Source organism: Anguilla anguilla, chromosome 10 (assembly GCF_013347855.1).
Source record: "Anguilla anguilla isolate fAngAng1 chromosome 10, fAngAng1.pri, whole genome shotgun sequence".
NCBI classification, from domain to species: domain Eukaryota; kingdom Metazoa; phylum Chordata; class Actinopteri; order Anguilliformes; family Anguillidae; genus Anguilla; species Anguilla anguilla.
Window position 1 is genome coordinate 38,367,059 of NC_049210.1, and position 13,713 is coordinate 38,380,771.

Consider the following 13,713-nt stretch of genomic DNA (forward strand, 5'->3'; position numbering starts at 1 on the left):
TCCCAGAGTTAATTACAGATCTGACTCACCGGCGGGGTTGTAAACAACAGGCCCGAACGCACCGCGCACCACGTCACGGCCGTTATAATAATTTGCACTTATCAGCGATTTTTCGGGCTTTGCAAAGAAAACACACATTCAACCTTTGGACCGGGATGAATAACAGCAGCACTGCCATGTGATTCCATCTGGAAACGGTGTCCTCAGATCACTTCCAGTAAACTTTTACGGTCTCGTTTGTTTTATGTCGAGGGGGCTGTGCGTCTTGCTCATAATCATCCTGCTGTAAACAGTTTTTTCCCCCCTTAATTACTATCAAAGCAATTTAGTCCACCTCCAGGTCACTGAGGAAAAAGCAACAGAAAACATACACAGATAACAGTGGCTTACTCAGAGAGCTCCGCCCCCCAGTGCTAAATGTTTGATTGTATGGCTTTCCTGCATGACTGACAGCCGCCACAACCTTTGGGCATTTAGGGACATGCACACTAAGTTCCTCAGACAGCACCATGCGTACCATACACACACCCACATGGATGCATAAACACACACGCACGCCTAAATGGATATATAAACACACACACACACACACATGCACACACACACGCACGCACGCACACACACACACACACACGTGCCCACTTACACGCACACACACACACGCGTACACGCATGCACACACACACACATACACACGTACACACACGTACACGCATGCACACACACACACACGCAAACACACACACACATACACACGTACACACACACACACACACACACACACACACACACAAACAAGCACACACAGGTCCCTGGGCTGTTGTTGACAGGGGAGATGGAGACAGTAGATAGGGGCATGCAGACGTACTGAGCCCTGGGTGGGCAGGGAGAGGCTGCTGGCCGTCACGTCCTCCACGTCCGGCTCCATGTTCTCCTTGTCGTCGGCGGCGGACGGCGAGATGCCCTGGGAGGAGCATGTGCTCACCAAGTCCGGCAGGCTGGTGGACGGGTACTTGTGAAAATCCACCTCGGATTCCTCCTGCGAGGGGGGAAATAAAAACAGAGCTCAGAGGGACGTTTCTGCGCGAGCGTTCGTATTTTTAGCCGTCTCCTACGGCTAGCTGTGTTTTGCTAGCGGCCCATTAACATTTCCAGTCCAATTTTTCAGCTCCTGTATCCAACAGACCGCGGCTCCCCATCTGAGGCTTACTAATGTTAGCTCTGGTAAATGGATATTGGGATAAATGTGGAAAATGTTATGTGTATGGACACATAAGCATGCACGACGGCTTATCTGTCTGTCATTAAACCCTGAGCTATACTTAAAAAAAAGGGAAAGCCATTCTGGGTGCTGTGAACTCAAAGAATCTTCCCTGAGATTTTGTTTCTGTTATGCACATGTGCATGCGCCTCCAATGCTTTCCCTTTGCAGTGATGTGCTTCGGTTTTATGACCTTCTTCGAAAGGTCATGCCACATGAAGCATAACGGGAAGAGTTTTGATAAGACGACAGGAAGCTGAACCACAGATTCTCTAGATTTGGTCAGCTCTGATCTGCATTTTTAGCACTGCCGTCTCATCTTAAATTTTCCAATTTATGCTCCATATGAATATTCATGAAGAAGCGGCCGTAGACAATGTCGTTGTTACAGCTGTCCTGTACTCAGACACACCTCCCTCATGAATATTCATACCCTGTAATAATTATAGCCGTAGAATATCCCATTATTGACTGGAACCTCCAAGGTTATTCCACAGGGCCTAGAGAGAGAAAGCAGTCGGACAGATGGTACGCAGAAGACAACCATCTGTACAGAACCTGTGGCGAACGCTCCGTTGGGCGGACTTGGAGGGCTTCCTTAAAGGAGAACTCACTCACCCTGCTGGCCACCACCAGCTGGACCAGCCCCGCGGAGGAGCGGAGGATGGCCACGGCCTCCTGGTGCGACAGCCCCACCAGCGACTGCCCGTTAATCATCAGGAGCTCGTCCCCAGCCTTCAGCCTGCCATCCCTGCAGGAACCGTCACCGCCACAGTCAGAATAACAAAGCAAAGGCCTTCCCACCCCCAGACTCCCCTTTAACCCTATGTTATAAGATCACAGGTGTGTGCTTAGAGTGTTCTTAGCTGAACATTCTAATGCTGATGTAACTGATGTAAATCACTACTGGTAACTGAAAGCAGTAATGTTCTAGAACACTGAATGTTGAAGAAGAAAAAAAAAACATTTTCAAATGTTTATTTTCAGGTGGTTAAAAAACCAACTAAAACCTCCCTGAAAATTAGGATCAGGAGCCCGTCCCATTACTCTTATAACTGAACATGCAGGCCTAATATGGCAAAAAATAGATACATTCGCAGATACATTCATTTCATCAGCATTTGCACAACAGCATTTTCACAACGTATTTAACCAACTGCATGTTACTTGGGGACGCTGAGATTCTGAGCACATATAAAGATAAATATTTTGGACTCAAATATTTACGCATTTGCAGGAAGAAATCTTTACTCTTCCTTTGACAGAGCGCAATAACATTTTTTTCTAGAATTGTAGGCTCAAGTATTAAAACAGACCCCTAATCACATGATGGTCTTCCTGTCTGTCTTTAACCTAATCCTGTGGCATTACTGCAGAAACTTATGGAGAAACCACTGAAACTATTTTTTCCATCGCGCCGGGATGCTGTTATCCGAGGGTATTTTTTTTCCACGTTCGTTTCTGGGATTATAAAGAAGAATGCAAAGCAACTTTCATTTTGTCATCGCTAAAGCGCAACGCCGTCATTATCTACAGAGGAGCACGCTTCACTTTGATTTCGCGGGGAAACTAGGAGGCATTAGCGGGCTTTGTTCTGGCGCCAGAGACTTCGGCGTACAGCTGAGAGGGTCTTAGGGCCCCCGGAGTAAATTTCTCCCTTAATCATCCATTACCGAAATCTTTACCCGGGAAGTGAGGAAAGAAGGACACTTCCAAAAGGCCCTGGAGACGACCGGTTTAGGAAACACTGCGATGGAAGATGGCCTTTCTCCTCCGCGTGAGATATTTTCTCTCCGAAAGGAGGAGGGTTCGATCGGGGGTTCGCTATCCGTTGGCTGCAGAGGGACGTCGAAGTGACCCCTGCACCGGAGAGCTGAGATCTAGCAGGGTGGCCCTACAAAGAAGCCGTTGCATAAGGAATCAGGGCCCAGAAGATTCCGCGAGATCCGTCAGTTTGCTCAGGGACGATCCGGCTTCACGCTGGGAGGCCGGTTTTTCGTTCCCCTTTCGAACCGAGCGGAATATTTTCGGCAGGTTTATTTTTTTTCCCCCGCCACGTGCGACTCGCTTAGAGCCTGACCTCCGCGTAAACCCGCGCAGACCCCTTCATCTTCGCAAATGGTCTCCCATTACACTTAAACATCACCTTGGGGGTTAGCTAAAATGAAATAACTGATGTTCATCCAACGCAACCCCTGTCTCATTACCACAAACGTGATTTATTTTTTTGTTCCCCCAGAATTCCAAGGTTGACTGGAAGCATTAATAAAACGCCAAGGAAAACATGCCAGCTAATTTCCTGACATGTTTAGACTAAATCACAGCGGGGATCATACCGGGGGATGGGCCTGTACCCGTTATCAGTTATTCAGAATGCGGCCGTTTGATAGGGCTTTGGGAAACAGGCCGCTGCTAAAATCCCACACCTTTCAAAACAAAGATTCAAGGCGTGAACTAAAATGGAATATGGTACTCATGCTCAGACGCATGCTAATGAGTACATGCATAATTAAGAAACTTGTCTCTGATCCAGCCTGTGAAGTCGAGAGTTACCTCTGGGTGGCTCCGCCCTCCTCCACATGGGCCACGATGATGCCGTGGGGGGACCTCTTGGACCCCCGGCCTCCCGTGATCTGGATCCCCAGGCCGTCCTGCCCCTTGACCATGTGCATCTTCCAAATCCGACTGCCCTCCCTCAGCTGCAGGAACAGGCAGGAAGAGAGAGAGCGTTAGGACCGCTCTGAACATCCCCCATCCCCCCAAACAACTGTCTACATGATCCTCAGCATCCCTGAACCACCACCACTCTGAAAGACCCCATCCACCAGACAACTGTCTGTCTACATGATCCTCAGCATCCCTGCAAGACTACCACTCTGAAAGACCCCATCCCCCAGACAACTGTCTGTCCACATGATCCTCAGCATCCCTGCAAGACTACCACTCTGAAAGACCCCATCCCTCCCACAGCCATTTTGACTGATACACAGGGGTATCATGTACACATTGAACAGAGGCTAGTTTTTATAACAAGCAAGCAAAACATGATAGCTGGTGATCCACAGACTGGAAACAGAGGCTTTTGTTGACTTTGCTTTTGGTTCTGTATTTGTTGGCCCTCCCTTGGTAGACTGTGTGGTGTTCTTACAACCTTCTGGCCATGACACTGTAGCCACAAAGTCTCGGTGGTATATGGCACTACAGACAGTCGTATGCTTTGAAGTTTTGGGCTGCTGAATCTCAGTCAAGTATCAAAACAATGTACTTCTAACATCTTGGGGATGCTGATTTCTATACTGTATATGAGGTCTTTGATCACACAATGTCACTGGTATTTGTAAAGAACAGTCCTACATAGCATTGCTAATTTTAACCTTCAAAAACATTAATCAAACACCTTATTCTAAGTACTATCCACAGATATACACAGAGTATTTTAGGTTCATAAAACTGGAACTAAAAATTGTTTGTATGGAACTTTGAGCTTTCTTTCATATAATAGAATACCCATGTAAATAAATCCCAATATGTTTCTATTTTGGAAATGAAAAGAGCTTCAGCTACCTGGTAGGCCCTCAAGATATAAAATATGTGACAAGAGCAGAAAAATTGTCTTAAGGCAAGAGGCCTAGGTCATTGTTAACTCATGAATAGCTGTTGTGGTTATGGCTACCAAAGAGAAACATTAAATGTTTCGTCTCCTCCATCTTGGCAGCTAGATTCACTCCACATAATACCCTATGCTAAACATTCTCCAATGTCTGCAAGTCAAATGAGCTTACGATTTGCAAATCCCATCTGCATGTAATAGAGAATGTTTGCTCAAGTTTAAAACGGCAAACTTGCAGACAAAATGCAAACATATTGCCAAGGCCTTATCAAGAGAACTCGGACAATGTGACCAAACTGCCAGGAGAAAGAAAACACTCCAGTGTCAAGCAGGTCTCTGTAAACATTCTGTAACAATGGCTCATGCCACTTTAAGTGAGGTAACAGGAAGAGAACTAGAAGAGAACAGATTCTGTTTTTATTGTAATTTTAGTTGCTTATACATTTGTATACACACAATGAGACAGACCAGCAATGTGTAGGATGGAAGTACGGGCTTATACAGTATTCAGGAGCTTGAGGAACTGAGGGAGATACACAAAAGGTGTTCCTCAAGACCCAGACAAGCAGGTTCACCAAGAACTACTAAAACAGAGTATTAAAAAGGATGTGTTCATTAAAGTGATTCCAACTGAATTTTATCTCTGTATGTTTGGCATTTTATTAAGTATAAATTAAGGGTTTATATTTCTTTGTACTGAATTTGCATACCAGGAAAATCTATTGAGACTCAACATCTCATGTTTTGGAGGTGGTGTGGTGGGTGATTTTCATAAAGATACAAAAACATCACTCACTCAAACGTGTCCAATACCTGCCAGTACTCCCACTAACTGAAAGAATATATCATCTTGAAATGTAATTATTAGCTACAATTACACAGTAGCATTAATGAAATGTGTTAATGAAACACAGTTATGGTATCTGTAGAATGAAATGTATTCAATCTTTCACCTGCAAGGTTTATGACACACAAATCGAAAAAGGCGTCTTTACAAACAGTATTTTTCTTTCCAGCAGTAGATTATCAAGCAAGGCTGTTAAACTTCAGTCTGGCAAGCATGCTTACTGACATAGATATTGACTAGTCAGCGGAAAACAGTTGCAGTCCTGTCAATGAGAACAGTTCATTGTTTGCATAATTTTCATATCTTCGCTCTGAATCAATACACTACCTACTTTGTCTAGGATCCAACAGGTCTTGTGCTGTCACCTGTCTAAGACTGCATTTCAGAAAAAACAAAAACAAAGTGCAACCGCAATTCACGGCAAGCGGATTTGCGATTTTACTTCTTCAACCGAGAGAATGTTTGTTGTTGTTATTTTGCTTCCAGCTGTCAGTATGAGCCAGAATAAGCACTAGCAGATGAAAAAAAGACCAACCGCCACCCTGAAGCACTAAAAGGTGAGATCAGTAGCCAAGGAATTCCACTTAAATGGTTTATAGATCAGCACTGGGATGGGTAATGGCCAACAATTGATTACTAAATGGGGAAACAACTCAATTAAAGGCTCATGGCCATCAGCTGAGAGAGTGGTGCTGTACTCAGTGGAATTTGATCCCAGCTTGGATCGCATTCTCCTTGCCGAGCTACAGTAAACAGCTGCCTGTTTCTGTTCCGTTTCCTACAGGACAGTGATGGACTGAAAATTGTATTGAGGCAATTTTCCTTTCATCCATGCTAACGTTTCTAAGCTAACATGTTTTCACTTCGGATGCACCGACTTTGCAGTGAGAATGATCTCAGGTTAAAAATACCTGCAAATTAAAAAAAAACCAATACCTTCACATTTAGATTGTATCAATAAAGTGTGTGAACCTGTTTTATTCATACAGTAGGAATATGTTATAAAGGTCGTGTCTATCTATAGGGTCAGTGCGGTTCTTACCACTAGCACAGGCCTAAGTATTTTTTTCCCCTGGTTGTCTAGGTTACAATATGCTTAAAAACAACTCACATGCCTACGCAGGACCAAAGACTGTTTTAGATCTCTGCACAAATGTGAGGAATGTGATGAAGCAATTTCAAATGTTGTAATCCGGCATTTTATGGTATTCAGTGGAGTGAAAAAATGGCATGGCGACAATATTTTTAAAAAATGACACATTTGATTTAACTGCCAATTAAAGCCTGGAGTAACCAAACTGATTTGATATTTTAAAAAAGAAAAATTTACACGTCAAAATGATAAATCCCAGTGTGACCCATTTGTTTAGACAGGGATTTAAATTGTGCCTTTTTTTAACTGCCAAATTTAAATGCACACTTTCAAAGGCGTTCCCAACTTTATGCAAGAATATTCCATCTACTATCATTTGAAGCGCAAGATCTAAAAAAAAATGTGATCTACACTTTGTCATCGCTTATAAAAATAATTCTTCGGAAAGGGGAAAAAAAAAAAAAAGTCTTTGTCGAGTTTCTATAAATAATTCCTGCCGAGCCGTTCGGTGCACCTGTCAGTGACAGGTACTGGAATCAAAGCTCCTTCGGTAGAGAGGGGGTGTGTTCATCCCGATGCGCCAAGTGGGATTAGCATACCAATGAGCGGGACAAAGCGCTCGGACAGAGCTAGCTCAGTCTACTGCCAGACAGAAAATAAACTTAGCTTAAAACACCTGATTTTAATGTGCAACTGGATCCAGGGGTGACGATACACCATCATGATAGCAATGCTAAAATTGATTTTTTAAATTAGGGCACATGCACAATTACACATCTGTTGCCCAACCGTAAGATTTACCTTGACACGCTGGCCAGGGTATTTCTACTCCAATTTCACGTTGTTTATTTTTCGAGCGTCATGAGGTCCTGCCATTACCTCTCGGAAATCCCCAGGTCGTCATGAGGTGTGGTCACACACAGAGAGGGGCATTTCAGTGGAAAAAGTGTTACTCTACTGGCTCAGCTCTGTTCTCTGACCTTTGCAACGGTTCGGTGAAGCAGACATTAAAAATATTCCTGACCTTTGAAGGCTGCACCCCCTACGAAGTGAATTTCTTATTAAAAAACCATACTGCTACACAGGCTACCCTGTTAGGGCTAAATAAGTGTGAATAAGTGTGTGCCAGTGGGCACTTTTTTCTCCCTAAGTAGTCTCATAGTAGGACCTGACTGTATGAATTATATATTAATAATGATTACCCAGTCGTTAATAACAATGACAGAGGCCATGTTAATCAATGACAGTCACATCTGTGATTACGGAATACACAATCCCAGTAATGTTTCAGGGAACACTGTTGGTTATCTAAAGTTCCTGTCAAGTAACAGGAGTCATCAATGTCTAAAATGCTCACAATAACACAGGCTTGCTGTTTTCAGTTCAGTCCCAATAGGTGCCCATTAAACAGCGGTCCCCAGAGTTAAAACACAGGCCGATATATGACTTCCTGATCGCCCGGGCACAGCGATAATATACTGGCGGAGGGTGAACCGTAGCCAAAGTGCTGCAAACTGCACGGCTGCCTGTGGGTTCTAGCCCTCAGATCAACCCTGAGAGTTGTACTGCAACGCAAAATTGGACAACGTGGCAGTTCTTAAAAAGAGACCCCCCAACATAAGGTCCTGGGGGGGGCCGAGTGTGGGCCGCTCCTACGGCAACCATTTTATGAGCGACGCCGCGTGCGTCCCGCTAGCCGCCGCCTTCATTATTCCATCACGTGGCTGCACTGTGGCCCTTCGCCACACATGAAAAGGACAGCTAGCCGAGCGACCTTTTTTAATGCTAATCCTCTCGCGTCAAAAGTGTCCAGTTAAACCGTGTGGACGAGGAGGAGTGAAGCCCTCCTCTTTTACTCATATTCTCCTTCCCTCCAATCAGGGCCGTCCTCGTGTGATGTACACGTTGTGGAGGAGACGGCAAGGGAACGAGACAGTGCTACAGCGTGTACTCCCAACCTTGGGCAGGGTTACGGTTAAACGGGTTATCTGTAAGCACGGTAGATTTCAACACATCCCTCATGCTACGCGGATGCATCCGAGACCGATATAGGCTAGCATGTCCTCTGAGCTATTCACCTGGAATTTCAGTGCACACGATAGGGGTGCTTCTGATATCCGCCACCCCTCCCCCCCACTCCTTCAGGCGAAAAAAAGCAGCATTTCTACATGAGAAAACAAGCTCCCACATGTCCAAATCAGCAGAGACGCCACACGCAAGATCTTTCTGATGGAACTAATTTAACAGGAAACACACAACTTTTAAAGTGAAATGATGTCATCTAGAGAAACAGGTAGAAAATCATTATTGTGTGTTGCCATTTCCATAAAGCAGTAGTAATCATTATCATAACGGCAATACGAAAAGCATTATACACAAAAGACACATAATGGAGGTTGATCATAAGCTCCATTTGACCTGGTTTAACTTAAAACTAAAGATGTCTTAATGACACATTATACCAGAAGGCTCAAATTTAGCTTAATATACCGCAACAGTAATTAAGCTGAATATGTGCTATATTCTCTACTCCTTAGGGCTACTTTTGGTGCAGGATAAACTTAAATTACCCAGCGCCTTCAAATCAAAACAACAAACATGCCAAACGCTTTTTAATCAATCCAGTGAGACTTGATCTCTTTCTCCGTACCAGTGGCAACCAACCCTGTTCCAGGAGATCTACCATCCTGTAGGTTTTTCCCTCCAACCCTAAGCACACCTCATTTAACCTCATTTAGCACTTGTTGAGCTGCTAATTAGCAGAATGGGGCGTGTCAAATTAGGGTTGAAATGGCAACCGACAGGACGGTAGATTTCTTGGAATAGGGTTGTTACCACAGCTCCCACTGTAATCGTCAGCCCGGGTAACACGAGCAGTTTTTGCGTAGGAGTGCCCGGCCCCTCCCAGGCGTGCGATGAGACAGGACACCCCCCTCAGGAGACAGTCACCTGCCTGGGCTGGCCCACTTTTAGGCAAGGAGGGCCCAAGGAGAGGCTGCTGGCTGATGTAAGCCAGACTGCAAGGGCAAGGTAAACTCCTGGCACTCATCTCATCCCTCCGAAATTCAGTGCCCTAATCCCAGGCTGAGCGTTCCCACGCTGCCCCCCAATCCCCCCTCTCCCTACCCGACCTGACTAGCGCGCACATACACGCAAACCTCAGCGCCCATCGCCTTCAGATAAACAGAGACATTATCGAGCCATGCTCAACACGCGGCTTCTGCTCTATAACTGTAGGGCAGCACAGTGTGGAGGAGTTTTGAGATGGAGGCCTACTCATCCATTCCACCAGGAACGTAAAATGCGAGGATAACACGCAGAATTACGAACAGTTTACGAGCCCTGTTTTGTGTACTGAAACCGCTCATTTGTTTTAGCACGATCCCCGTGGGCAGTTACTGATGACTCATAAGTGTGAAGCACCAGGATTAGTGCTGGGATTAATGCATTTCCATAGATTTACTCCCTCCCTTGGCGTATGGATAAAAAGCTACAATACAAGGATATCCAATATCTGTGTGGGGGATAAAAGGTTCCCATAAAAAAGAGTGACTCATAATTTTCATTTCTAGAAGAGAGCTAGCCTCTTTTCCCCATCCCACACGTAGACGGATAAGACACAGCAGGTGAAGAACAATGGAGAATTGTGCAGTAAGACCACAGAGAGACATAGTCTGACAGCAACTATCATCGAGACTGACCCTTATCAGCATTGCCTGATTAAGAGAGATTAATCCAAACTGCACTCATGATATAGACCGCCCATAATGTCATAGAACTCTACCTTAGAGTGTAAAAAGCTGCTGTACGGGCGACATAAATTGATACACACACACACGCACACACGCACACAAACACACACACACACACACACACACACACACATACACACACAAACGGGAGAGGCATACAGACATCGGGAATGCAGTGTAGCTCAAATTATAGAAAATTATAACTACAATGCATCATTAAAAGCCCATTAAGATAAAGAAATATACAGACAATGTCTTTATCTAGTGTCCGTAGGTAGGCCTCCTCTTTCAGGAGCTCCAAATCAAATCCCACGCAGACTCTGGGAGAGGGATATCCAAGTATCCCAAAAGCGCCGCCCCCCCCCCCCCCTCCCCCCCACAACCCGTATAGAGCACACCACACAACCCAATACCATTCCCTCAATAATACAATCCCACCATCGTTCATAAGAACTACGAAATTCAAACTGTGTGGGAGAGAAACAGCTCCATATGGTGAAGCCTCGGGCCACAAGCAAATATTTGGGCAGAAATGCGTAGGACGTGAACGCAGACGGCTCACGTTCGCCTGCAGGCAGGGCATTTATTTATAAAAGATTTATTTATTCAGGGAGGAGGGTAAGACCAGGTAACCCCCTGAGATGAGGCAGGAATGGAAAAACCAGGAGTCACAACAGAGAATGCTCCGCAGGAAATCCGCCAAACAATCTGGCAACCAGAAAAGTAAGACGAGGGCAGAGCCCTTGGATATGTGGGTCTAGAGCACCTTCACTCGCTGGCAAAATTCTCAGACGTTCCCCCCCGCCCACCTCCAGCCTCAGCCCACTCGGCTCAGCTTCTCAGATCACATGACTTCAGAGGTTCAGGACTGCATTAGACCCAAGGGGACTGATGACACACAAAAAACCCACTACAGACACGAGCTAGCATCTGCCCAAAAAAGCCACAGCAGCTATTTTTGATGAGCCCTTCGCATCATTAAGCATTATGAACACAGACACAGATCAGACCGTACAGTCGTTCAATGGAGAAGATCATAAACACATAACCATCCATGCAACCACCCGAGTCCATACTACAAATTAACATGAGGGAGATCCAAAAGCTCCAATTACACATTGAAGCAGAATATAATTTATAAGTTAGTACAGTGTCAAGCTGTTGTGTGGCTTATGAGACATCTCTTTGAATGCTTTAAATAAAATTCTAAGGGGGGGAAAAAAACATGAAAACAACATTTCTTTCGCACAGCACATATGACTCCAACTTCCCTTAAGAGTCGAGGACAGAATTAAATAAGGGAAACTGATTTATTTACATTTATGGTGGATTTATGGACTCGTCACTGTGTGTATTCATTAGACCAGTGTCTTACCTGGCTGCAGGGTTCACTGCTCACGGATTCGGACTTGCTGCTTTCAGAGAGTCGTACGGGTGGGCGTTTGGGGAGGGTGCAGGCGTGCCTCCCGTTGTGCATGTGGGGCGGGACCGTCCCGGGCGGGGCGGCGGCCGGCCCCTCCTCCGTGGGCGTGCCCAGGGGGGTGCCGCCCTGCGGGGGCGTGGCATCGGCGTCCAGGGAGGAGCCGTAGCCGTTCTCCTGCTCGTGGTCCTCCTGGCCGTCCCGGCTGTCGCGGGCGAAGGAGGAGCGGGACGCGACCCCGAACTTCCGGGTGCGCTTGCCGTTCTGCGCCGGGCTCCCGGCCGGCTCCGACGAGACGCTCGTCCTGCGCTCGCCGCCGCCGCCGCCGCCGCCCCCGCTGCCGAAGACGCTGCCGTTGCAGGGGGGGAGGGGCGCTTTGCGTTTGATCCTCCGCAGCATGATCAGGTAGATGCATCCACCATTCCAGCACTGGTCAGCCAGGTAGCTGCAGAAAGAGGCGTGTGTTAAAACCATAGTTTAAAACCATAGTTTAACCATGTTTAAAACCATGTGAAAACCACAGTATGGCAGGCAACATGGCCTCAGCATTAACACAGGAGAGAGGTTTTCAATCGTTATTGAAAATCAAAATAAAATTTTTTTTAAAAGTGGGCAACAAGGACAATATCTGTTTCTGGTTTTCATGCCAGCTTCTGGCATTAATGACTTAATTAGCCCTAACATTTAAGCCATCGGACATTTTAGCCACATTTCCTCATAAGCGCATGAGTGACAGCCATTCTTGTGTCCCTACATGAAATGTTTTCTTTTACTGTGATCCCTGTCTACAGTATGAGTGACCCAGTGTTGATAAGCCAATTAGCTCATTTAGCCAGGGCAATTGGTGGAAACAAAAACTGGCTGCAAACACACCGGCCCTCCAGGACCAGAACTGCCCAACCCTGCATTAGGGCCACCCAGTCCTCATTTCTCAATGGGGACTCCTCTGCCTGCACCAGCTGCATCGAGCTGCACAGTCCTCCTTCACTGCAGCTGCGCAGGTCAGCCGGTGGATCGCACAGTCAAAACAAGAAACGGCTGACTGAGCGTGCTTTCCGACGACAAGCATGCCAAGCGCACACCCGCATTTGTGGAGGACGTAACAGGGAAGATAAATGGGGTGAAATACCGACAAAAAAATCTACATAATCTACAACTTAAATGAAGCAATGGAAAAGTCTTCTGTTTTCCACATATTTATAGAGGTAATGCAGCATAGGTAAAAATGAAGGGTATCACAGGAAAAAAAAACAATGATGAGAAATTCTTTGGGTGTGGAACACAAAGTCATATCACTGACTGAATAACGCTCAGGGATTAGAATTCATTTTAACGTGATTATTTTCACGCTCATCTCCTCTTCCAGGCGAGAAAAGGCAGAGTTTGCAGAAACCGTCTGGAATCCGGACATCTGCACAACCGCTGGAATATTTTCACCTTGGCTGCGGTTCACGCTCAGTTCAAGCCGTCTGAATCTACTCTGAATGCATTACGTAACACTCAAATCCCTATCTGATGATTCATGCGATTTTCATCCTGGAAAAAGATCTCTCAACAATCTTTCCAAGCAGTGCAAATTTTGTCAAAAAGCTGCAATTACAATCAGATGTATAACTGATGCCAAAAGTAGTTCTATAAAATTTATTTTTGCATTACTGACTCTTCCAAAAACCTTTCAGGCCTATATTAAGCTGTGAGAAATCTTATAGTAACACTGGAATACATACAAT

The 13,713-nt window shown here is 45.6% G+C and overlaps 1 protein-coding gene across 3 annotated transcripts in view; it reads right to left on the bottom strand.

The window, feature by feature from the left end:
• pdzd2 (PDZ domain containing 2) overlaps positions 1 to 13,713 on the bottom strand; it is a 91,158-nt gene that overhangs the window by 33,311 nt on the left and 44,134 nt on the right. For all 3 annotated transcript variants that reach the window (XM_035379411.1, XM_035379410.1, XM_035379412.1), the window contains 4 exons: positions 11,939 to 12,428; positions 3,815 to 3,960; positions 1,880 to 2,012; positions 869 to 1,039 (listed from right to left, as the gene is read on the bottom strand). In XM_035379411.1, the coding sequence (XP_035235302.1) occupies positions 869 to 1,039; positions 1,880 to 2,012; positions 3,815 to 3,960; positions 11,939 to 12,428 (940 nt within the window). The remainder of the gene's footprint in view (positions 1 to 868; positions 1,040 to 1,879; positions 2,013 to 3,814; positions 3,961 to 11,938; positions 12,429 to 13,713) is intronic.